Source organism: Trichechus manatus, unplaced genomic scaffold, assembly GCF_000243295.1.
Source record: "Trichechus manatus latirostris isolate Lorelei unplaced genomic scaffold, TriManLat1.0 scaffold00024, whole genome shotgun sequence".
NCBI classification, from domain to species: domain Eukaryota; kingdom Metazoa; phylum Chordata; class Mammalia; order Sirenia; family Trichechidae; genus Trichechus; species Trichechus manatus.
Genome location: NW_004443960.1, coordinates 8378300 through 8404280, shown reverse-complemented (window position 1 = coordinate 8404280; position 25981 = coordinate 8378300). Strand labels below are relative to the sequence as shown.

Genomic DNA, 25981 nt, shown 5'->3' with positions numbered 1-25981 from the left:
ATAATTGCATGCCAAGGGTCATGATATTTGTAGTCTAGAATTTCTTTGGCCATTGAAATTTCCTTGTCAAGTTTCTAAATGTACTGTTGTCAAGTTACTGTATATTAGTTAAACACGCATTTTTTTTTTTTTTTAAAGCCAAATCTTTTCTCTTTCAGTTGCTTGATAACGTGGAAAATAAGATGAAAGGCACGTGCGTAGAAGGCACCATACCTAAGTTATTCAGAGGCAAGATGGTGGTATGTGATGACCAGTTTTAAAGAATGATTTCTAAAATATTGTAAGATGGTAATTTTTTTTACTGCCAATACTTAAGCCACCTTGTTTTCCTTACTTGTAGTCCTACATCCAATGTAAAGAAGTAGACTATCGATCTGATAGAAGAGAAGATTATTATGATATCCAGCTAAGTATAAAAGGAAAGAAAAACAGTAAGTTTCCCATACATAATGGTAGGAGCTCTTGATAATTTCTGCTTTGGTTTAATGTTTCACTTAAACACGTACTTTTGTTGAAATGTACCGCAATCCGGAAAAGTGCCCAAAAGAGTACACGCTTGTAAACTCTGTTCCAGTCAAGAAATAGAGCATTGACCGGCACCCAGAAGTCCCACCACATCCTTCTGAGCCATCACCGCTCCCTCAGAGGAAAGCACTGTTTTCTGCCACCTTAAGTTGACGTGTTTTCAGTGTTTGCATAAATGGAATCATGTCTGTCTTCTTTCACTCAGCATTTTATCTGTGAGATTCATCTGTGTTGCAAGCAGCATAAATCCAGTTGCTGTCACTCCATCGTGACATACTCTGGATAGTAGCTCTGTGTTGGATGCCAAGATCTTCGCCCAGTGCGTAGCCTACCTTTTCCCTCTCAACATTGCTGTTGGTTAAGCAGAATTTCTTAGTTTTAGTGAAATCCAGTGCATCCATCTTGGCATTTTGTGTCCTAAGAAGTTTTTGCTTATCCTAAAGTCATAGGTGTGCTGTTATCTTCTGGAACCTTTATTGTTTTGTCTGTTCTGTTTTGTCTACTCTCCACCTGGAACTGTGTGTGTGTGTGTGTGTGTGTGTGTGTGTGTGTGTGTGTGTGGTGGGCCTTCGTGATTGCTCCCCACCCTCTATCCCGTGTGGATGTCACTCTGCGGCGCACCCTTGCCGTCAGTCAGTGTTCATACCTGTGTGGGTCTGTTTCTAGACTCTTCTGTTCCATCGGTCTGTTTATTCTTGGGCTGTTTCCCCACTGTGAAATAATCGTAGCCTTAACATAAATGTTTTGGTCAAAATTTGCACTTTACTGTTACCTGATACAAGTTTTGAAAACCCTGAATCTTTCCCTCCGTGTTACGATTTATAATGCCCTTAAGAAACATGCCCTTGTCCTTAGCATTTGTTCGCAACTGTTGCTGGGGTTGGTGACGGTGGTAACGACACATTGAGCTGCAGTCTTCAACAGAGGATGCTGTTCACACCTTCAGTTACTTACCTCTCTTCTCCGTTACTTCTGTGTGTGTGTGTGTATATATATATATATATATATATATGTAAATAACAATAGCTGGATGGACTAGGTTATCTAAGGTTCAGTGATCACTTTGGTTGACTTCTCTCTCTTTTTCTCTCTTTAGTCTTTGAATCATTTGTGGATTATGTGGCAGTAGAACAACTAGACGGTGACAATAAATACGATGCCGGGGAGCACGGCTTGCAGGTAACTTGTGAATTTTGTACCTGTGTCCTGTTTAGCATTTCCTTTTATTTCTAAATATTTTGCCTAACAGCAAATTAAACATTCAGTAGTCCTGTTTCATATGTTTCTGGCATTTAGGACACAAAGGGGTTTTATTTCATGATCTGGACGCTGTATTTTGGAGAACTCTGATTGTATCATCTGTGAAGGTGGAGGGAAGGGGGCGGCCAGCAGGACGTTGGAGGGGTGCTTGTTCTCAGAGGTAGAGCTGCCCCCCTGCACGTCCGAGGATGTCAGAGCTGTAAGGTGTTGGCTTGTTTGGCCGCTGTTCCTCACCTCCTGGTGTCAGTGCTGGAGCTTTCTTTCAGGTCCCAAATAGAATAGTCACTTGTACTTTATTTTTGCCGTAGTGGATTTCTAGAAGGAGAAGTGCATTCTGTGTGCACTCCACGAGTACTTGGTGGTCTGCTTGTTCCTGCACGGCCTCGACAGGGCTTTGGGCTCCTGGCGGAGCAGTGAGCACGCGCCCAGCCCACGTCAGACAGCACAGACAGGACGCAGAGTGGGGCTTGGGTTCCTGGCTGCTGGCCAGGCCGGTCTTTGGGAGCCGCAGCATCTTTGTGGATCCAGTGATCCAGGATCTGTGTTGCAAGCTCATAACCTTGACTCACTCTTCAAATAAAGTAGCTGATTGAACTTCTCGGCCTGGCCTGTGGTTACAAGCCTGCCAGTTTGTGAATCACAGGGCAAACTTATCTTTTTGGCAGTGGGCGCAGATCCGGCCTTCTCCGGCCTGGGCAGAGCACTCTGGACACCGAATGGTAGATCAGAAAGTTGTTTTGCAAACAGTAACTAGAACAGAGGCAACCTGCTGTGCTTCAGAAACATTTCAGTCAACTCACAAGAATTGCCTTTACCCACCCTGGGTATTTTGGGGTCGGGGTAAACACTATGTATTATTTTTCAAGTTGTATTAAAAACATGCCATTCCTTTCTGTGGAGTAGGTTCCTGGGTTTTTGTTTTCGTCTTTCCAGAGATGCCCTGTCCTAATGTACAGCAAAGAACCTTGCCAAACAGGTGTGCCTCGGCACAGCTGCCTCTCCTCCAGGCGCACGTTCCCTAGCAGGTGGCTGCAGATGCGGGTTTATGGCTTAAGAAAGAAAGTTTAGGTTCGAAATACAGCCGTAGGTGAGATGTGTGACAAGGGCCTCCAGTGCCTGGTGGTGGTTGAGATTACCAAGGGCTGGCTTCAGGGGGAAAGAGAGCTGGCTGAGGGAGGCAGAGCTGGGGGAAAGGGGTGAGGGCATAGTCACCGGGGTCCCTCCAGAGAGGCCTTGTTCAGAGGATGGCGTGGTGGGGGAGGGATCCTGTAGCACAGAGGCCGGCAGTAACAGAAAGGCCATGTTGGTTGGTCAAAGAGCTTTGCTGTACCTAAATCGGAACATCTGAAAAGGCAGTATTGAACAGGAAGCACTTACCGTGTGCTCCGGAACATGTGACTTCGCAACCATCAGGGGAGAGTCCTGGGGAAGGAAACTGCCCTTCGGACCCTCCGGCCCTGGACTGCCGTTCGTTCTTGTTCTGTTCAGGCATCCCTGATTTTACATAATTTAGTCACAGTTTTCTGCTTTTCCATTTAGTGATTTTTCCGTGTTTCTCCTTATTTTTCATACTGTTTACCGGCTGTACGCTACTGCAGTGAAATGTCTAAATCTCAGTTTACTTCACTGTTCCTGTTGCTGGACATCGAGAAGGAGCATAATCCAAAGACAGAGGAAACTCCCGCGCACAGTGCTACAGCTTTATTTTAATTAGCCAAGGCATGCGCTGCAGACATAAACAAAGCGTCTTAAAGGCACCTCGATGGCTACCTAGACCCCCTCCCTCTCCCCACCAGAAGTCCCCACACATGTTCCAAACTTGCCGAAAAGCTGTTGCTTTCATTGCTTCAAGAACAAGTAGAGGTGAACTAAATTTGCGTTTCTTTTTCAATGTTCAGGAAGCAGAGAAAGGCGTGAAATTTCTAACATTGCCACCAGTGTTACATCTACAACTCATGAGATTTATGTATGACCCTCAGACGGACCAAAATATCAAGATCAATGATAGGTAATCTATAGCAACATGTGAAAGTTACAATTTAACCATAATCCTGATTTAGGGGGTTGCTGTCAGTACTAACAGTCTTCATGTTTTCAGTCTGATCTTTGGTTTACTTAGCTGTCCTTTCTACCCGGGTGTCCCATGAACTGTAATTTTAAAGGGGTAGTAGTTTGTGTACTGAAGAGATTTGGAGGCCGCTTCTTTCTAATTGTGTCTCCTCTCAAGGATACTTTGCCCAACCCCAGGTCCCCTCCACGCTGTAGCAGATGTCAATCCATGAGGATACACTTCTTTCTGCTTCGCAGATTTTCCATTCACCAGGATTTCTAATAGATTTGTTCTTGGCCAGAATGTAGATGTTACCTCAGATGTGGAATTTGATGTTAATGTATTTGTTGAAATAAGATTCTTCAGTATGTTATAATCTCTCAGTTGCTGTTGACTTGCAGAATGTGCTAGAAGCTTTAAGAATGCTGAAGTAGTGGGTGTGTGTGCCCCGCTTCAGGTGTTGCTTTCCAGACCCTTAAAGTCAGGACTTGACCCGATTCATTCCGGTTCCAACCTCTGTTGCATTTTGCATTTCTACCAAGTTGCCAGGTGATACTAATGCTGCTGGCTAGGGACCAGTTCTGAGAACCACTGGTAGAGCAGTGGTTCTCAGAATTTACTACACATAAGAATCACCTGGGGATCTTGTTAAACTGTAGATTCTGATTCAGTATATCTGGGGTGGAGATGCAAATTCGCAGTAGGAGTTTGAACCGATTTGAAGCCCTGCCTAAAATACGAGATACAAGAGTGATACTCCGTGCTACTTTATTTGGTTTCAAATACAGAATTTTTATCCTAATTATTTTATGAACCAATAGGCAGAGGTTGGTCAGTCACCCTTCACATTGGACGGAGACTTCAGCTGAATCAGGTGACCTGTCGCCAGCTAGATCTGTGCTCCCCGCTTCCCATCCCTGGCTGTGGAATGCGTAAGGGCCTTGACCAGGCCGCCCCAGCGGGCAGCCCCCTGTCAGCTCCAACCTGCCAGCACGTCTCATTGCATCCTCACCTTGCTTTTATTTTTATTGGAATCAGTTGCCCACATTTTAAAGATCGCAAGATTTTACGTGAAAAATCCAGATTTTAGCATTTTAGGAAATCAGAAGATTTGAACCTTTAGGCGCAGGGTGCCTTTCTGCCTTGACTGCAGCCCCCACCTTCCCAGCCTGATCTTTTTCCTGAAGGCATTTTTAAGTTGGCACCACCGATGATTAAATTTGACCATGTAAGCCATACTTTTATGAAGCAAATTATTTAAAACCAAGTCTTCAGAAATCATTAGGTGGTGATGATTCCGCGTTTTTGCTCTCCAAATTTGATTTTTCCACGCTTCTCAGACTGCGGTATCTTCTTAGTGGTCTAACTCCTGGACTTTCAGATCCATTCATTAATACTTTCAGAGTTGTTCACATCCTAGAACACTGGCAGTGTGCATTTATTACAGGACCGACTGTTGTGTTCCATCCTTGAATTTCAAGCTGTTAGATAACACGATGCTTTATAGGCATTTTTCTCATCAATTCTAGCTTCAGATTCTGTAGTGATATATGAAGAGTTAATTTGTCCTAATAAGTAGGGGTTACCTCCAAATAGTTGAGAAGACCTTCTGAGTTAAATTCGTATTTCCTTCTCCCAAGAAAGATGAGCTGTTCAGTCAGGAGCCCTGTTGACAATAAGTAAAGCCCAACAGTGAAATATTTTACATGGAAATGAAAGCTGCATTTCTCTGAAAATGTTTTTTAATAGGTTTGAGTTCCCCGAACAGTTACCACTCGATGAATTTTTGCAAAAAACTGATCCTAAGGACCCTGCCAATTACATTCTTCACGCAGTCCTGGTTCACAGTGGAGATAACCATGGTGGACATTACGTGGTTTATCTAAACCCCAAAGGGGACGGCAAAGTAAGTGCCGACGGGACTGAGTTGAACGTGAGACGGGTGGGAGGTTTACTACTGAAGCCAAGCTTCAGCCTTTTCCTGTTCCTGCTTGATGGGCTTGCTAGATCAAGAGTCTGTCATGGCCTCTAATTTATCTGTATGTTCTGTGGCTGCTAAAATGTATGCTGTTTTCCTGTCCCATTAGTTGCGAAAACTTCAAAGGTGAACAATAAATGAGTGGTGCATACTTCATGTATGTATCTGCCTGTTTGTAACAAATGCCGGGACTTACAGAATTCTTTTATGTCTAATAAACCAGTTGCTGTTGAGTCGATTCCAACTCATGGCGACCCTGTGTGTGTCAGAGCAGAACTGGGCTCCATAGCGTTTTTAATGGCTGATTTGTTGGAAGTAGATGACCAGGTCTTCCTTCTGAGGCACCTCTGGGTGGACTCCAACCATCAACCTTTCAGTTAATAGTCAAGTGCTTAACCTTAACCGTTAAGGACCCAGTATCTTTATATCTAATACCAAACCAAAAACCAAGCCCGTTGCTGTTGAGTCTGTTCCAACTCACAGCAACCCTATAGGGTCTAACAGGGAGCACATATTTTCGGCTTACGTATAGAAGCCGAATAATGATTCCGTGCGTGCTGCCTTTTAGCGCTCTGGGTGATGCCCTGTAGTTCCTGCTTTCTCGCAGATCTCTTCATCTCATCTTCACTGCGGCCATCAGACACGTCGGCTTGCTGGTGATTGATACCCATTTGGCAGACGAGGGTCTCAGGGTCTCTGTCCGAGACCGTAGGGCCAGTCTGTCAGAGCAGGGATTGAGCCCGCCTAGCCCATGTTGAAGGACTTAGATGGAGGGGATCCCCCCCGCCCCCAGCACTGGTAAACAATGGAGAGCACCTTTTGACTAGAGTATACTATCATTGGAAATGGCTTGATCCAAGATGAAAAGATTGGGAAGAACCTGTTAAGTACAAGCTATGTTGGCTTTTCTTCCCCGCATCAGACCCTTTACTTGTTGCCATCATATGTCATGGAATAGGTAAAATGTCCCATTTAATTTTATAACCACATCATAAAATTTCAGCTTTCCTAGCTGAGTTAGGTGTACTCTGAATAGCTTTAATTCCATAAAGAGTTAGTGGTGTCAGCAGATTGAACCTAAGTAGAAAATGGCTAGGTTGAGTCGATTACAAGAATTGCCAGTGGTTGAATGCTAGCACTTCCCAGAGAATGTGGGATGAGGAAGGCAACAGGACTGAGGAGTTTTGCCAGCAGGATGCCTAGGGCTGCCCCTGTCCGTGCCCTGCACACGCTCGGTTCATGCCGGCCGCTTGTCCTGGTGCCTCCTCTCTGCTGACGTCTTGCTGCTTCTCTTTACAGTGGTGTAAGTTTGATGACGACGTGGTGTCGCGGTGCACTAAAGAAGAAGCCATCGAGCACAATTACGGGGGCCATGATGATGACCTGTCTGTCCGCCACTGCACTAACGCCTACATGTTAGTTTATATCAGGGAGTCAAAGCTGAGTGAGTACCCCTGGTTCTCGTGTGTGCCCATGGTGCACTTGCACGCTTGTCACCTGAACCCCTCAGCTGCATTGGGCTGTGGATTTTGATGTGGACTCCCGACACCAAGTCATTTCCCTTTGATAGATTGCTTTGTTAATGGTGACGTAGAGTTAGTACCTTCTAAGGAGACAGAAGGAGCCCTGGTGGCACAGCGGTTAAGAGCTCGGCTGCTAACCAAAAGGTCAACAGTTCGAATCCACTAGCCGCTCCTTGGAAACCCAAGGGGCAGTTCTACTCTGTCCTGTAGGGTCGCTGTGAGTCGGAATTGACTCAGCCAGCAACGGGTTTGGTTTTGGTTTTAAGGAGAGGAAAGAAGCCCTGGTGGTGCAATGATTAAAACACTCGGCTGCTAAAAGGTCAGTGGTTCAAACATACTAGCCATTCCACGAGAGAAAGGTGTGGCCGTCTGCTTCTGTAAAGATGACAGCCTTGGAAACCCTATGGGGCGGTTCTGCTCCATCACATGGGGTTGCTATGAGTTGGAATCGACTCAGTGGCAGTAGGGGAAGTAGAGGAAAGTAGAATCTGCAGAAAGGTGAGAGAAGCCACGTTTGTCTCTGCAGGTGAAGTTTTACAAGCTGTCACAGACCATGATATTCCTCAGCAGTTGGTGGAACGATTGCAGGAAGAGAAAAGGATTGAGGCGCAGAAGCGGAAGGAGCGGCAGGAAGCCCATCTCTATATGCAAGTGCAGGTCAGGCGTTTGGGGACCTCGGGTTGGCAGGTAGCGTGGGGTGACTGGCTGCCGAGAGAGAAGCAGCTCCAAGCACTTGGGTGAGCTCGATCCCGGCCCAGGAGTAACCATTAACAGCTCAGGGTGATTGCTTCTGAGCTTCTCTGGGCAGCTGGTGGTGTTTTTAACATGTGGCCTCTGGTCAGCCTGGCAGGTATGGATTGAGGGACTGCTAAGGCCAATTTCCTGAGGGTTTGGAATTTCAGTCCAGTTCAGGAGTAGGGGCTGAGATGTGGGAAGTAACTCAGTCCACCAGGCACAGCAATGATAAACCGTGTGTTAGCGTGTTTACAGAACGCACAGATGGGAGGCTGAGCTCAAGGTGCAGGAAGAGCAGAACTGCAGGGGCTGGTCCCAGGTGGGGCAGGAGGGTGGGGGTGGTGGCTCTCCAGGCTGACCACGGGGAGCAGGACGCAGACGGAAGGTGGGCTTAGCTAGAGCAGGTTCGTTTTCAGAGGCTTTTGGGTCACAGTTCAGTATTGGGAAACATGAAGAGGCGTTTGACTATCTGCAAAAGTCCTGGCTGTTTACTATTTGGAGATCCCCACACGGCTGGCTAGTTACATCTGTTGGTAGATGAGTTAAGGGTGAGTGACTGCTGAGGCTGAAATCTGAAAGGTAGGTTTTGTCTTACCTAAATAAATGTCTGATACATAGTTCTTGGTCATTTTGAAACTTGCCTCCCTTGGTCTCCTGAAGAAGTTGCTTTGAAACAAAAGTGTTTTTAGCATTTCACTGTTGAAGCCTAGTCTTCATCAGTGTGGGGTCTCGTTTGATTTTTCATGGCAATTGTAAGCTCTGTTCTGTACTTCCATGTGGATTTCCAGATCGTTGCCGAGGACCAGTTTTGTGGCCACCAAGGAAATGACATGTACGATGAAGAAAAAGTGAAATACACTGTGTTCAAAGTGTTGAAAAACTCCTCACTTGCCGAGTTTGTTCAGAACCTCTCCCAGACCATGGTGAGTCCCAACTGTGCTGTTGTTGTACTCTTATTTTGGCTCCCAAGTTCCATCTTCATTCTTCCAAGCTAGAGAAGATAGGATGCTGTGTTACCTTTCTGGGTAGGCACTGTGTCCTGGCCCTACCCTGAAGCAAGGCAGATAACCCGATCACATTTCCCCACCTGAGTTCTGGGTAGGAGAAAAATCCTGAGCTCTGAGCTCTGGTATGGAGAAACCCAAGGATTTCAGAAACATGTTTCTGTCTTTTTGACCTAATTTTTCAGTAAAATCTGCAAAGAAGGAAATTGAGTGTGCATGTTAATTGTGAATATTAATCTTTTCCTTCACCTTTTTTTTTTGGGTGGGCGACAGTGGGCCAAGTGGGCACAGCCCTGGACAAATCCAAGGGGAGAGTTAAAATTATGATTTTTTTTTTCCCTTGTAATCACAGAATCATTAATTTATATGAGATTAAAATGTGAACTGGATTTGTTGTAATTTATTTTTTTAAATTTTTTCAGGGATTTCCACAAGATCAGATTCGATTATGGCCCATGCAAGCAAGGAGTAATGGAACCAAACGACCAGCAATGTTAGATAATGAAGCTGATGGTAATAAAACAGTAAGTATTTCAGCTGATGGCACAGCTCGCCTGGAACTCTGCAGGCACCTTTCTGTCGTCTGCGGTTAGTGTAGCTCGTTTCTGTTTGGGTCCGGTTAGATAGAGGTGGACGTTTGCTGCAGAACTCAAGTGGAGTTTTTGCTTCGTCACCAAAGCCCTTCATATCTTCTGAAAGTAGTGTCTCTTTTGGAAATAGATGATTGAACTCAGCGATAATGAAAACCCTTGGACAATATTCCTGGAAACAGTTGATCCTGAGCTGGCTGCTAGTGGGGCAACGTTACCCAAGTTTGATAAAGATCGTAAGTGCCCATGAAATGCCCACCTGCCTTTAGAGTGGGAGAGTTGGTCCTAGACTAAACACACAGTAAGGAGTTTTTCCCTCGCAGAAAAACCATGTTGATTAATTCCAGAAGTGCTCAACAAATCTCTACACTGTTAAGGCCCCTCAGTGACGTCAAGGCTGATAAGTGTCTTCTGGGGTGGGGGGGTAACGGGGTTGGCACGTCATGGTACATCCTTAATCTTGGCCCCCGTGTTTTGCTAATCGCTTGGGTCTTGTGCATAGTTGACAGATCGTCAGCTAGAGACTGGCTCCCATTTTCTGTCAAGGGCAGGCAGTAAATATTTTAGGCTTTGCGGGCCATCCTGCCCCTGCCAGAAGCTTCTGCTTCTCTGATGCAGAAGCAGCCGTAGACAACATGTAAGTGAACGAGCTGGCCGTGTTCCAGTACAGCTTCATTTGCAGCACAGGTGGGTTAGAGTTTGCTGGCCCTTGCTATCGATTCATTGATTCTTATTGCTCAGGTGGCCACTTCTCCGTCAGAGACACACAGCCGTTAACGTCGATCCCCTGGTAACGCTGGGCTAGCCAATACTTAGTGCGTGGTATTGAAACCAGGATTCCAGAGTTCACTGCACTCACCACCCTCTTTGCTCAGGGTGAATGAATGTAGCGTTTCCAGTGGGTTTGATGTTTGGAACCTGTCTCTGCAGTCATAGGATCAACCTTAGCTGGCATAGTAACTTATTAGATGCCTTAATTTGGCATTTCAGTTCTCAGTGAGTTGCTAAGCTTACTATTAATTTCTTGAACATTGTAATGAGTGTAAAGATCCTAACAAAACCTGTTCATTAACCTCATAGATGATGTGATGTTGTTTTTGAAGATGTATGATCCCAAAACGCGGAGCTTAAATTACTGTGGGCATATCTACACACCAATATCCTGTAAAATACGTAAGTCCTTGTTGCAGGCATCTTCTAAGTAGATTTTGACCCAGTCTTGGTGTATCACAGCTATGGATTTTTTTCATCTTTTTTATTCTAGGTGACTTGCTCCCAGTTATGTGTGACAGAGCAGGATTTATCCAAGATACTAGTCTTATCCTCTATGAGGTTTGGATGATGGTTTATTTTTCCATAATCAATACATCTTTAGCAGTGTGGGGAAATACTTTTGTTTTACTAGCCCTGAATTTGTTATTGTGGCCTCCCAAGATCTTGAGGACCACATTTTTAGATTTTCCATTAACATTTAAGGTGGATAGACTTGGGTGCAGGGAAAATACTGTGTATGTATGTGGAAATGGGTATTACGTACTTTATGGCCATATTCAACATTAGCCAAACCTTGCATTGTAATGATTTCCTATCTTTTCTTACAGGAAGTTAAACCGAATTTAACAGAGAGAATCCAGGACTATGATGTGTCTCTTGATAAAGCCCTTGATGAATTAATGGATGGTGATATCATAGTGTTTCAGAAGTATGTATTTTTTAAAGCACTGTGCTTAGTACTAATATATTTTTTTTCCATGAGTCTTAGAACCAGGAAACAAATTGTGTCTAGACCCTGAGCCATGCTTTGTTTCAAGATTCTCAGAACGTTAACAGGAGTTGGCATTCTCTGGGTTTTGGAATTAGCAATGGTGAACATTTTTGTCATTTAACGCTCTTATTTTCTAAAAGTATCTATAGTGGGTGTGATTACTGTTAATGAAATGGGGAAAGTCTTTATGGAATAGCAAAATTGTTTTCCTTCCTTTAAAATGTATGTAGTTCCTTAGAATGTGCCTACGTAGGTGATTTCTTCAAATCTGTCTACGTGTAAAACAGGGCGCCCTGGTGGCACAGTGGTTAAGCTCTCAGTTTGAACTCAGAAGCTCCACGGGAGAGGGATGTGGCATTCAGCTTCCATAGAGATTACAGCCTTGGAAACCCTATGGGGCAGTTCTACCCTGTCCTGTGGGGTCACTGTGAGTCAGAATCAACTCGATGGCAATGGATTTGGACATGTCAAACAGAAGGATGGTCTTAGACACTTGAGTGTTGGAAAGCAGCTTGATGTAGCACCTGGCTTTCTGGGGATGGGGTTCTGAGCTCATAGGTCAAGAGCGGAGGTTGGCAGGCTTTTCCTTAAAGGGCCAGACAGTAAATACTTCAGGTTTAGCGACTACTCAGCTCTGCTCTTTTGGCACAAAAGCTGTAGTTTGCCGACTCAGGATCAAGAGAGTGGGCTCTGCCACATGCCCTCCGTGGGCAACACCCCTGACTGCGAGACTGTAAAAGTGGGGCGGGGTGGTGTTATCTCGGCTTTTATGTGTGTTTGGTTTTTGTCGAGAGACCAAGGAGATAAAGCGTGAGCCTAGTGCCTGACCCAGAGCACACCTGTGTACGTGGCTGCCTTTACTGCACCCTGCTTGAAAGGAGGCGGGCCCAGAGCTACACGGGGGCCTGCCTCCATGGTGCAAAAGCGCCTGCTGACGCCGTTTGGACCAGTGCAGACTTTCACTCAACCAGCCAACTGTCTTGTTTCCAGGGATGACCCCGAAAATGATAACAGCGAACTACCCACTGCAAAGGAGTATTTCCGAGACCTCTACCACCGTGTCGACGTCATTTTCTGTGATAAAACAATCCCTAATGATCCTGGATTTGTTGTTACGTTATCCAATAGAATGAATTATTTCCAGGTATTTGATAAATCCCTTTCCTCTTCAGATTCCACACCAGAAAGCCCAATTTCTTTTTTAAAATACTTGCTGAAGAAGCCATCTTATGGGTTTGGTTCACAAGGAGCTAGTTATGTTCTCTTTGGGGGACATTCTCACGAGAAGTGGATCAGTGTGAATACCTGGCCCCCTTCTGTGCACTGGAGTGTTTGTCGCACACAATCCTCTCTACCCCTGGCACAATTTGGTATGAGAGGTGATAGTTTTAATAGCTCCTTTGCTTCAGTTATAACATACCAAGTGTATATTCTTTACAACTACCATTAAAAAAAAAAATTATCCAAAAATAGAAGATCTGTAGACCTCACATTAAAGTGAAAACCTCTTTAGAAGTTCCTTTATCAGACATGCACTCCCGTGGTGATACGCTAAGGGGTTTGGTTTATTCTTGTTAGATAGTGAAATTCTAGGGAATTTAAATTCACACTGCTCGTATCTCGTTTCTTTAATAATGTAACCAGATAACTAGGGATATGTTAAGCTTAACAACGAGTTTAATTTTTTGTCTTTCTGGAAAATCTGAACCTTTCCTTTTGTCTTCTGGCCCATGTCGTCCTCCCAGGTGGCAAAGACAGTTGCACAGAGGCTTAACACAGACCCCATGTTGCTCCAGTTTTTCAAGTCTCAAGGGTAAGCCATGTCCACAGACACTTGTCATTTGGCCTTTACTGCATGCTCACCATGGTTCATCGAAACATCTCGGAACTAATGTTAATACGTAGCTAGCCGCTTCACCCGACACGCCATTGCTTGCTTAGTTTCAGATATAGAATTGTCACCACTCACAAAATGACCACACTACTGCAAAATCTCAAAATAATTGACAGCCTCATCTAGAGCCAGACTTACTGTATATACCTCATCCACACGTCTCCCACGGGTCCTGCTGGGTCGGCCCTGCCAGGCTTCAGGGAACTGTGTCACCAGGCCAGAGAAGCGCTGCGGTGGGACAGCAGAGGGCCTTAGGTCTCGGGAAGCAGGCGTATCGTAGCTAAACCCCACACAGGTTCAGGCGTCAAGTGCAGGCGGAGGAAGGCGGTGTGCTTTGATGCTTCTTCACGGATGTTTGTTTTAGGCAAATGAACAGGTCATTTGTTTATATGCTGTTTTCTTGTGTAGTTATAGGGATGGCCCAGGTAATCCTCTTAGACATAATTATGAAGGTACTTTAAGAGATCTTCTACAATTCTTCAAGCCTAGACAACCTAAGAAACTTTACTATCAGCAGGTATGAGTCCAAATTAATGTCACTGTGGGGAGTAAAGACACGGCTCGGGCTGTTTGTGGAAGCGTGTCTGAAGTGACTCTCTTTTCTCAATAGCTGAAAATGAAAATCACAGACTTTGAAAACAGGCGAAGTTTTAAATGTATATGGTTAAACAGCCAATTTAGGGAAGAGGTAAGTCTCTTTTAAAAGCTTGAATTTTTTTCTTTTAATTTTTTATTGGCACTTTTTTTTTTTTAAATTTTATTGGTACTTGCTTATTGTTTCTGCTTCCCCCCAGACCTTGGGAATGAAAACTATTAGAGAAAAGTATTCTAGGGGAAGTGTGTGTGAGTGGCCCAGTCTCATAGAAGGCTTGAAGGCGGCTGTGGTGGTTAGCCCTGTCTTCCTGCCTGCCCTCCATGGCCTATGAGGGGAAGGACAAGGTTGAGCCACCTGAATCCTCCAGTGCTGTTTCCGACTGATGGGGAGGTGTTGAGGTTGGTGCGTTGCCACTTGGCCCAGGGCAGTAGCACTCTCAAACACCAGTGCTACCCCCAAGATGAGCCCATCAGACACGCCAGCGTGGACTCAGGCGCGCTTGTTTCTGGAGTACTGTCTCGTGCCTGCTCCCGAAAGAAGACATGGCCAGCCTCGCTTTTTCTGTTTATAAATCTGTGCTGCTAAGCCCTTTCCTGCCCTTCTCAGTTGTATTTTTTGGGCAAAAAAGTTTCTGACCCTGCTCAGTTTCTTCTTGCTAGGTGGTGGTTCCAGGTAGTCTGTACCTGTATGGATCCCACGTCTTTCACCTTCCTAGCTTAACCAGTATGGAGGAAACAGGATACTGGAGGAAACAGGAGACACGTGCCACAGAGACCCTCCTCGTGTGGAATTGATTAGGATGACGTTACAGAGCACACCTCCGGTCCTTTATCTAGATGAGCTTTGTTTCCCTTGCTCACTGTGCTGAGAGCCGGGAAGGCTTTTAGATGACCTTTTCGGGGGCAGGGGTTGTTCCTGAAAAGCGTTCTGTACATATAAGCTTTGTGCCTCAAGATGGCATTCCTCAAATTCCTCAGTCCTGGGTTATACCCAGTTTGGGGCCCATTGTCCCACCATGTGTGAACTCACAAGTCAGGGGCCACACAACTATTAGTCTCTGCTTGTCTGGAACAGAAGAGAAGGAAAGAAACCAAAGACTCAGAGAAGAAATTAGTCTGCAGGATAAATAGCCTGCACAAACCACAGCCTCATCTGCCCTGAGACCAGAACTAGATGGTGCCCGGCTACCACTACCAACCGTTCTGATCAGGGCCACGATAGATGAGTTTTATAGAATGGAAAGAAAAATGTGGAACAGAAGCTCAAATTCTTAAAAAGTCCAGACTTACTGAAACATTTAAGACTAGAGGACTCCCTAAGACTATTGCCCTGAGATAGTTACTCTTTAAACTTTAAATCAGAGTTATTCCTTAAGGTCACCTTTTAGATTGATTCATAAAATGAAGAATATCACCTGTGAGTAATGAGCTCCTTTAAAAAATCATCTGTATGAGACCAATGATCAAAAATTTCTCTTAAGTAAAAATGAGAAAGCAAGGGGGCAGGGAAACTAGAGTACTGGAAACGGAACAACCAGAATGGAATGAATGAGAATAGTGGCACAATGTGAAAAATGTAACCAATATCACTGAATAATTTGTGTAGAAACTGTTACATGGGAACCTAATTTGTTGTGAAACTTTCTCCTTAAGCACAGTAAAATACTATTTTTAAAAACGGTCAGGGGCCACAAGTCTGTGGGAGTGTCGATGAGAACGTGGTGAGCCAGCCAGAGGCCGTTGAGATCAACCGCTGCGTTGTTGTCCTTTCTCTGCGGGAGCAAAGTTGGTGTGTTGTAGCAGAGACCTTTTCTGTTTCCTCTGAAAGTGCTGACTTCATTCTGTCGTTACTCAGGAAATAACACTATATCCAGACAAGCACGGCTGTGTCCGGGACCTGCTAGAAGAATGTAAAAAGGCTGTAGAGCTCGGGGAGAAAGCGTCAGGGAAACTTAGGCAAGTATATCCTGAAGAAGAGGTGGGTGGCCGGAGGGCAGCACGGCCCAAAGTAGCATGAATGGAGATTAAACACAAGGCCCATGAGGCATTCCCAGGCTCACCCTTCAGTCAGTCTTTTGCAGAAGTTTATAAATACTTCAGAATTATAAGGCATTTTCTTCTTCCTTCCTTCCCTGACTCCTAATATTAATCAGCTCCAGTAAAAAAGTGTGAGATCCTGGCCAAAAAGCCCAAGCAGAGGGCAGATGCGGCTAAAGGTGAACCATCAGCTGATTGTAGCTGAGGAATGGGTCCCACCTTTCTTGTTCAGCCAGGCCTTGGGCGGTTTTTACCTCAGGGAACTCGGCGCTGTTCTTACCGCTTTGCCTCACAGTCAGCCTGGCTCTTTGGCTCCAGAAATGTTTTCTTTGTAATGCTAAGCAAAGAATGAGACCATTATCTGTTCTCTAAAGAGCAAGTGAGAAAAATGGCAGTCCTGCCTATTTTGAATTTATGTGGGAAGGTTCACGCAACTCTGGGCGCCCCCGTTTAGCCATGGGCCGGAGGTTCTGTCTTCAGAGTCTCCTTTAGTCACGGCACCTTGAGGAGTTGGCTTGTTTTCTCTGCAGTCACCCAGCCAGTGTCTGTCTCCTTCCCACATACACCTGCTTTTGATATTTCATATCCTCTTTGAGAAGAAAAAATGCCAGCACATCTTGGTAGTCCTGTAGACAGACAGTTTCCTAGAAAGCTGTTAGTTTGCATGATCAGGCAGTCTTTCTTTTTTTTTTTTTTTTCTTCCCACCTGAACATATATAGTTCACTTTTCCCCCTTGTTTTATTCAGGCTGCTAGAAATTGTAAGCTACAAAATTATTGGTGTGCATCAAGAAGATGAACTATTAGAATGTTTATCCCCTGCAACGAGTCGAACGTTTCGAATAGAGGTAATGGCCCTTCGTTGAGTGAAGCCGTGAACCCTCGGGGGTGGGCAGCCCACTGGCTTCTTGTTTAAATCTTTAAACAACGTGCAGAAGTGGCTTTGGTTTGTGTTTACCAGTAGTTGAAGTGATTCCTAAGGTGTCCTCTTATTCTACCAGATTCGAAGGAATTAACTTTAAACATGGGCCACCAAGCAAGTCTAGGCAGAAATTGTGGGTCCCTATGGAGTTCAGAGCAGCTGCTGTTTCCACAGTAACTAGATGATACATTTGATTTCTCAAAACCCAGTGTACCCTGTAAAAACTGAAATCTGTTCTGGCTCTGGACTTTCCTCATTCCAGCTAGACCAGAGCCTGGCACTTGGGCAAGAATATGACGTAAAGTCCTGAAGTAGCCTGTCAGAATGAAAGCGGGCCATTTGGTCTGCACTAACTGCACTTCACCTCTGTGGGTTTCTAATGTGTCCACAGGAAATACCTTTGGACCAGGTAGACATAGACAAGGAAAACGAGATGCTGATCACAGTGGCACATTTCCACAAAGAGGTTTTTGGAACGTTTGGAATTCCATTTTTGCTGAGGATACACCAGGTGGGTTTTGTTTTGTAGTAGCTCTGAGCATCTCGTGTCAAAACCTGATGCCTTCTGTCATTCTTGAGTCACTGTCATTGCTGGGTGGTTGACGTGGTGTCCATGTGGGCTGTGAGGCCACATGAGCATGTGCTGTGTGAGCACACCTCATTTCCGTTTGCAGGGCGAGCATTTCCGAGAAGTGATGAAGCGGATCCAGAGTCTGCTCGACATCCAGGAGAAGGAGTTTGAAAAGGTGCGCGCCTCTCTGAGGCTTCTGCCTTATTTAACTGGGAGCGTGGCCGAATCTTGACTAGTGAAGCAGCTGGCGGGGTTTTGCCGGAGGTGTGGCTTTTGCTCATATCCAGAGTTAATGAAGGAGTTCTACTTTGTTTTTTAGTTTAAATTTGCGATTGTAATGATGGGCCGACACCAGTACATAAACGAAGATGAGTATGAAGTAAACTTGAAAGACTTTGAGCCTCAGCCCGGTAAGAGCTCTGGCCCTGGACGTAGTTTTCTAGGTGTGGGTTGAAGTTAAGCAGTTGGGAGGTGGCTGGACAGCCCTGGGTACAAGTCCCAGTCTCCTCTTCTGCCACAGCCGGGCGGCCTGGGCTTGTTTGCACATCTGTAAAGCAGCAGCGCATAATCTCTTAGTTCTTTTAAAGATTAAAGCCCTTAGCATGCGTTAAAGTAAACCCATTGCCACTGAGTCGGTTCTGACTCATAGCGACCCTGTAGTACAGGGTAGAACTGCCCTATAGGGTTTTCCAGGCTGTAATCTTTATGGAAGCAGACTGCCACATCTTTCTCCTGCAGAGCCACTGGTGGGTTCGAACCACCAACCGTTCTGTTAGCAGCCGAGCACGTAACCACTGCGCCACCAAGGCTCTTAAACATGGGCTAAACGAGGATGTAAAAATTTCAACTCAGGGTCCTGGGGGTTGGTGGCTCCACGTGAGTTGTCAGGAGACTTGACGTGCTGCGTCTGACACGCCATTCAGATGCTCAGTTAGGGTAGGGGTCCTCAGTACTCCGGGCAAGCGCGGGGCTCAGAAGTCCATGCTCCATAACGGGCTCCATCTCAGTTGCTTTTCTCTCTCCCACCAGGTAACATGTCTCACCCTCGGCCTTGGCTAGGGCTTGACCACTTCAACAAAGCCCCAAAGAGGAGTCGCTACACCTACCTTGAGAAGGCTATTAAAATCCATAACTGACTTCTTACTCAGTGTGTCAGGTGAGGGAGCGCGCGTGGGCGCGCGCCCCTTTTTAACAGCGTAGAACTTTGGTACACATGCACTCTACCCGAAGTCTTCAGCAAGAGGAGTTGCTGCTGGTGTTAATTTTATTTTGTCGAGGCTGTTGAGTTTGGCTTCTCTGTACCTATTGACTGCCCTTTTTGAGCAAAATGAAGGTGTTTTTATAAAGCTTGGATGCCAATGAGAGTTATTTTATGGTAACCACAATGCAAGGCACCCGTCAGCATAATGCGGGAAGAGGTTAGTAGGCCGTGGGTCGCTGGCCAGAGGTCTCTAGTCTGTTTCTAGTTGGCATGAGCTGGCTGGCTGCCTCCCTGGGGGTCCCGTCCGCCAACCCTGCAGCTAGTGAGTCTTATGTTTAGGCCCGTCTGACGTACTTCCTTCAGTTACACTTCCAGTGACCTTTTGTGCCCCTGTAAAGGCAAAACAGAAACTTACAACCTAATAAATAGCGATCTCTCCTTCACTGTGTGCATTGTCGGCCCTTCCTCGAGCTCACCTCCAGCTGCCTGGGGTCTCTAGTAACCTCGTCTCGCCTCGATCGGCCTCTGTGCCACAGCCCGTCTGCATAGGGGACACACTGAATCCAAGCCTGGCAGACACGCGGGGTCTTTTTATCCAATTGAAAACGTTGTTCCGTACATTTAAGGTTGACTGTGCTGCCTGATGGCAAACTTGATCTCCACTGTTCGTGAAAGCTGGTGAAAGGATTATAAATAGGATGTCATTAAAATGGAACAGACAGAACAGAACAGGAGAGCCTTTTAGCAAAGAGGGCATACTCACTAGTGGTTAGTAAGCTGTTGACTTTGTAAAAAATAAAAATAAAAAAAAATTAAAGAGTTAAAAAGGAGAGGGAAAAATGGAAGAATGAGATCGTCTATTTAATGAATGAGCATGTACAATTGACCACTTGGAGGAGGTTCCTTTTTGTTGGGTGAGTCTGCGGAGACTCGCTGACGCTGATGCTCGTTGTGTGTAGTTTTATTTCCGTCCCAGCCTCATTTCCTCTTACCTGGGAGCTAATGCAGCCACATGTCTAGTTTTGAGTGCAGTCAAATAGAATCCGCAAATCACACTGATTTTTCCATCCTTTTCCAGTATTTTTTTGTTTTGTTTCTGTAGCTGCACTGTACGCCAGCTCTTCCTGTATATTGCCTTTTTGCTGGAACATGTTGTATGTTGAATAAAATTTTCTATAAAAATTATAATTCAGTGAGTGACATGGAAGTTGAGAAAGATTCTTCTGTTCCCCAGAAGTAGGCTTGGGACTCCTTTTTGTTTACCACAAGGTTTGACCAAGATGTATTCCTCCCCCCAGTCTCAGTATTGCTGCTGTATAATCCTGGGTTTCTGCCTCCAGCTAGTAAGTTTGAGCTAAGAAATCAAAGGTTTTCCAGGAGGGAGCCTTGTATAGCTGAGACGACTGGAGATATTATTTGCAGATGTGGTAGGTGTAGCCCAGGGGAGGGCCAGCTGTCTCGAGTGGATGGAGCCTCCAGCACGGTCGCCTGGGTGGGCTTGTGCCCCCTGTCCAGTGCCCTAGCCCTTGGTCTCTGGTCCAGTCCCCTGGCTGGGTCCCTCGCTGACCACGTCCTGTGTGTGCCTTTGTGCACCGAGAGCTGCCTTCTGCAGATGGCCAGTCTCAGGGGCACCCTCCCCCAGGAGGCTGCCCTTCCCTGCCCCCTGAGGCGGCCTCCAGCAGAGCAAGTCCTCACGGGCAGGGCGGCGAGGCTCGTTCACCGTCTGCTGGGCTTTGAAGGGACGTGCAGGTGGTTTTGTTCGGTGTTTCTTTTTGGCCAGGGGTTGGTTATAGTCATGGGTGACTGAAACTTCCTACCATCTCCCTGAAGATACTAAACAACTTTTTACAAAGAACTTTCTGTAACGTCCGTGTCACGTGCTGCGTTTACTTTTCCATTCACTCCCAGTTATGGTCTCGAGTTGGAGTTCATCAAACTGATTTTGGGGAGACGGGTGGAATTTTTCAATTAAAGGAAGAAAACAAACTGCCTTTCGAACAGCAGGCTTGAAACACTGCAGACGTTTCCACCTCTCCCTCTATATCCACTGGGATCCATCCATTGATGTGATGGAGTCCTCAAGACAGTGGGCCCCTGGAAACCGTGGTGTGAGGCTCACAAGAGGCTGGCAGTGCCTGGGGCCTTCCTGTGTGACACGGCCTTGTTTTAAAACGAAAAGAGCATCCAAGGGTACGGGCTGACCGTCCTCACTTTGAACAGTGCAGTCTGCCTCCCAGACACTCCCCGCCAGTCCACGTCGGGGACCTCCTTTGAAACGAGTCCTTGGCCTCTTGAGCTTCGAGCCGACAGTCTTGGGGACCACCACAGCCAGCAAGGAGAGGCACATGTCTCCCATTGTGTTTGCCAGGTATTCTTACATTAAATAAATGTGTCATGTTTAAGGTAACAGCATCTGTGTACCACACGCTGGGAAGTACAGCTTCGGTATGTAACAAAGCACCGAGGGGCGTGTGGAGCCCCCATCTCAGGGTGACCCTCGGGCCTGGAGCTCCGAGGGGTGTGGGGAGAAGCCCAGCCTAGATGCCATCTCCCAGCGTGAGGCCTTTCCTCACACGGGAGGGAGTTACACGTCTCTCTCGTCAGCTTTTGTCTGAGGCAGATGGTGGTGGTTGGGTTGATGACTGGGATTGAAATTTGAGGAGCATCGAGTAGTTTACTGAAGTTGCAAGTTTGAAACCACCTTCACAGCTGAAGAGGTTAAAAAGTGAAGCACCTTAGCTTTAAGAATTGTTGAGGTGAGTTGTGTAAATTAGACATTTAGGATCCACTTTGTGGTTTGGGTTCATTGGGGTAGAGCCGGGGTGGGCAAAATTTAAAGTGTCAGACAGGAAATGTTTTAGAGCCTGCGGGCCACGTGGTGGTCTCTGAACGACTACTTGCCTCAGCTGTGGGAAACCGGGCAGGTACTTAGAGGAGTGGGCGTGGCTGTGTTCCAATAAAACACAAAATGTCAGTTTGCCAACTGTGGATTAGAGGGAAGGAGTCTGGTGGCACAGTGCTTAAGAGCTCAGCTGCTAACCAAAAGGTCAGCAGTTCAAACCTACCAGCCGCTCCATGGGAGAAAAATATGACAGTCTGCTTCTGTAGAAATGACAGCCTTGGAAACCCCATGGGGCAGTTCTACTCTGTCCCGTAGGGTGGCGGTGAGTCAGAATCGACTGTTTTTGGATTAGAGAGAACAACAGCCCATTTTGGAAATTTCACGGTTTAAAAACCGCAGGCATCCCAAGTGAAGATTGCCAGACTTGGCAACCTAGTGAGCAGATCCAGTGGAGGAGGTTCGTCAGTGTGACCTGGGAGCTGGGCCCCGGCCCTCACTAAGAATCTTCACAAACGTACCTTCTGAACATCAAGTCATAACCACGTAGCCCCAGGTTTCTCGCGTGGGTAATTGGGTAGCGTTTTCTGTCCGCGTGCAGTTTTGTTGTGGTAACTATATAGGTCACAAAGCATTTGCTGTTTCAACCGTCTTCTCACGTGTTCCGTTCCGTGCCGTTAATTACGCCCATCGTGGTGGTCCTGAGACGTCTTGCCGTTGCTGAGTGACCCAGCGCCATCCAGCAAAACACTGCAGAGATAGAGACGTTCTACTCTGTGCTGTCTGCTGCAGCAACCCCACACCTACACGCTGTCCAGCCCCGATGTGTCACTCAAGTAGGAAAAGCCAAAAAAAAAGAAACCCATTGCCGTTGAGTTGATTCCGACTCATAGTGACCCTAGAGGACAGAGTAGAACTGCCCCATAGGGTTTCCAAGGAGCGCCTGGTGGATTTGAACTGCTGACGTTTTGATTAGCAGCCATAGCACTTAACCACTATGCCACCAGGGTTTCCCAAGTAGGAGAAAGAAGGAATTTTTAATATGATTTAATTCCAGTTTTAATTTAAGTAGCCACGTGTGTCCAGTGCCTACCATATTGGACAACGCAGTTGTAACCAAATTTTCCTCACCTTGTGAGTTGTCATACTTCTTAGTCCACCCGTGGGGCTGTGGAGGACTCACGTGCTGAAGCTGTGATTTTTATGATTTGTGACCTTCATTAAAGGGGCGGTTCAGGGACCTTCATCCTGGCTGGGAACAAAGTCCGCTCTGGACAAAGCTCTGGCACTTCCGTCTTGTGTACTCTCTGCTCGCTTGCCCTGCCCGTCTTTAATGTTTAGAGTGAGGCCTTGACGTCGGGCCCACCGGTAGTCTGAGCAGAACTGTGTTCCGGTCCGTAACCTGAAAGAGGTCCTGCTTCACCGGAGCTCCAGCGGCTCACGGACCTGCACGAGGCTGAGAACTTCCTTGGCGGGCTACGTGATGAAGCAAAAACAAATTACATGGCAGCATATGGGTGTTCATAGCAAAATTCCTTCAAATTTGGTATTTGTTTAAATTTTTCATGATGTTGAGAGGAAAAACAACCCCACGAATTCAGACCGCCCGTGAAGCCCACTCATGCAGCTGCCTGTCCTGCTCTGCACCACTTCAGCCCTTCCAGGCTTCTTTCTACACGGCTGGTTTTGTGGCGGAGGGGGTGGTGCAGGGTCATGCAGTGTAGCCGGGGAGGGCTTGAGGGGGTGACCATCCACCCTGGACCGGCAGCAGAGAAGCTACTCAAGGCCTGGCCAGAGGACCCCTCAGGGCCCCTCACGTGCGGTGTGTTGCGGCTCCCTTCTTCCCTCCGCGGCTAGGCCTCCTGCCCATGGCTACTGGAGGAGGCTGCGTGCCACCCGCCCAGAGTTGGGTGGGAGCTCCCGGTGGAGAAATGGGTGTGAGGTGCCGGGTGGCAGAAAGGCTCACTGGCCACTGATAGCCTGGCCTGTCCAGGAGCTGGTTCCATGCCTGCCAGCAGGCCACCCTGGCACCGCCGTCCCCAGCGATAAGTGGGGCAAGGTGTGTTCTGTGCCTCGGCTCTGGCCACGCCTGGGGAACAGTGTAGCTGAGAAAACCCCATAAGCTGCCCTTTCTAACAAGGAGCGCCGCCAAGGAGCGCCGCGGAGCACTTGGCCACGCGCCAGGCGGCCTTTGAGGGCTTGACTGGATTAGCAGTGAGGCATCTCAGCGCCCAGAGTCACTGGGCGTGGACTGAAGGACTGGCCGCCCCGCTGAGGTCTCAGGCCTGGCTGAGTGCTGGGCTGGCGTCCCCAGCTCGCTGCCCCCCTGAGTTGGCTGTCCCCATGTCAGGATGAGAGGGCTGCTAAGTGGAGCAGCTGGTCAAGGTCACTCACCAAGGGCAGGTGTAGGCTCCATGGGCCTCGGCTCCTGGTGAGGAGGCAGACCAGCCCCTAAGGAATGTGTGCAGACGCATGGCTCCCCCGACGCCCCCCAGCTGGCTCTGGTATCGTCAGCTCTTAGACAGGAGGGCCAAGACAGCCCTTGGGCGAGACCTCAGCCCTTAGCAGACTAAGACGTGGACACACAAGCGCAGGTCTAGCCGTCTGAAGCCGTGAGAGAACAGGGACTGGCGGGGACCATCTCGGGAGAGCAGACGATGGCTGCTTTGCCAGAACCAAGGCCATGTGCAGCCAGATCTCCTGGCTTGTTAAAAAGAAGTTAAAAACCAGGGACTTGCAATGTCAGTGCTCCCAATTTTTAAAAGTTGGCAGTGGACACTTATTTAATGCCGGGCAGTCTAAATCAGAGGGCCTGGGGACCATCTCGGCCCCACATTGGCTGGTCTGGGTGAACCTCACAGTCGTCCCCAAAGGCCCTTTGGGGTGCAGACCTGGGGGGACTGACACAGGCCCAAGAGCACCAGCGACCCGCGCTTGGGCGCAGCCCTGAGGCCACCAGCTACCCGCAGTGCTCTTGACGGTCGGACTCCAGCCTTTGCCAGGAGACGACTGTCACATGGACCCGCAAAGCTCAGAGTCTGGGGACTCTGGGAGTCCAGTTCGGGACGAGGCAATTGTGTGTCAAGCATGGCATCAGACCAGGGGGCTCGGGCTGAGCTCAGCATATGTCCCCTGCAGCGGACGGGCTGAAGGCTGCATGCGCCAGATACTCCACGACCCCACATCTGTGCACCTCTGCAGAGCAGAAAACCCATCCCGGCCTTGTCCTTCTGGATGGCGGCTGCCCGGTGGCCCAGCACTGGCCTGGATGGCTCCCTCCCCTTTCAGCCATCGTCCCGCCTATCTCAGACAGCCCAGTCTCCTGTAGACACACCTAGGCTGGTAGCCCCTGGTCTTGGCGGCCAGTGTTCTGTCTCCCTGTGTTGCCATGGCTTCCCCCAGCCTGATGGGTCATGCATGAGCCTCACTTCTCTCACCTGCAGGTACTCACCAGGCGTCCCAGAAACTGCGTGTCTGATGCTTCGGAAGCTTCACCCTCTAATCCTAAAAACCTTAAGACAGACCCTGGCCCTGCAGCTGGCGCCAACTCAGAAGTGGGAGCTGTTCCTGCTTCTCCTGGGCCTCTGAGGGTGGTGGCAGAGGGGCAGCCATGGGGGGCACTCAGATCCCAAGAAATCTGTCCCTGCCACTTGTCCTCCCTGCTGGCTGCTGTGACAGGAGGATCCTTGGACCATAGGGCTCCACCCGTCAGCCCCAGGACCCTTTCCTCTACCTGCCAAAGGCCACCTGATAAAAGGCCACCTTTCTGCTTTGATCCCTACACACACACACACACCCCGACCTCCACACGGACGGACCCGAGCTTCCTGCTGCCTGCCTCTCGGTTTCCTCGCCCGTCAGACGGGGAATCCCGCCCTCCTGCGGTGGGTGTGAGGATCACAGCGAGTCTCCCGCCACATTTGATTGACTAGAATGTAGTTCAGGTGCCTGTATCTTCACGTGACATCTCTCTTCTCCACGTGTCCACTTCTCTTCATCTCCCTGCTCTCTCTACAAAACTCCTTCTAATAGGAGAACACAATGGATGCAACACCAAGGTTTTGCAAAGTAAAAAACAAATCTCCTAGTCTGAGTTTTCCTTTTCCCACCCTCTTCCTGACCTCACCACTTGGCAAATTCTGTCTGACCCTGAGGGGTCCCCTCCAAAAGCCAGTTTGAGGACTTCTAGTGTCCTGAGTGTTTGCACGTTCCCACGTGGCAGCCTTTGTAGTACTGGGAGCAGCTGCCTGCTGTCCTGTGCCCGCTGTCCTGTGCCCGCTGTCTGCCCGCTGTCCTGTGTCCGCTGTCCTGTGCCCGCTGTCTGCCCGCTGTCCTGTGTCCGCTGTCCTGTGCCCACTGCCCACTGTCCTGTGCCCGCTGTCCTGTGCCCACTGTCTGCCCGCTGTCCCGTGCCCGCTGTCCCGTGCCCGCTGTCCCCTGCCCGCTGTCCTGTGCCCACTGTCTGCCCACTGTCCTGTGCCCACTGTCTGCCCA

At 47.8% G+C, this 25981-nt stretch overlaps 1 protein-coding gene across 4 annotated transcripts in view; it reads left to right on the top strand.

Annotated features, from left to right (window-relative positions):
- USP7 (ubiquitin specific peptidase 7) overlaps positions 1–20065 on the top strand; it is a 67277-nt gene extending 47212 nt beyond the window's left edge. For 3 of the 4 annotated variants that reach the window (XM_023728459.1, XM_004373244.3, XM_023728458.1), the window contains 23 exons: positions 159–239; positions 341–431; positions 1622–1704; positions 3684–3793; positions 5585–5741; positions 7113–7257; positions 7863–7993; positions 8860–8994; positions 9498–9599; positions 9796–9901; positions 10746–10838; positions 10930–10997; positions 11267–11367; positions 12421–12574; positions 13176–13243; positions 13733–13841; positions 13935–14012; positions 15774–15874; positions 16703–16802; positions 17268–17387; positions 17551–17622; positions 17767–17857; positions 18477–18798. In XM_023728459.1, the coding sequence (XP_023584227.1) occupies positions 159–239; positions 341–431; positions 1622–1704; positions 3684–3793; positions 5585–5741; positions 7113–7257; positions 7863–7993; positions 8860–8994; positions 9498–9599; positions 9796–9901; positions 10746–10838; positions 10930–10997; positions 11267–11367; positions 12421–12574; positions 13176–13243; positions 13733–13841; positions 13935–14012; positions 15774–15874; positions 16703–16802; positions 17268–17387; positions 17551–17622; positions 17767–17857; positions 18477–18583 (2403 nt within the window). In that variant the 3' untranslated portion in view covers positions 18584–18798. Of the gene's footprint in view, positions 1–158; positions 240–340; positions 432–1621; positions 1705–3683; positions 3794–5584; positions 5742–7112; positions 7258–7862; positions 7994–8859; positions 8995–9497; positions 9600–9795; positions 9902–10745; positions 10839–10929; positions 10998–11266; positions 11368–12420; positions 12575–13175; positions 13244–13732; positions 13842–13934; positions 14013–15773; positions 15875–16702; positions 16803–17267; positions 17388–17550; positions 17623–17766; positions 17858–18476 lie in introns of all 4 variants that reach the window. The other variant, XM_023728460.1, reaches the window with a different exon arrangement.
- The last annotated feature ends 5916 nt before the right edge of the window (positions 20066–25981 follow it).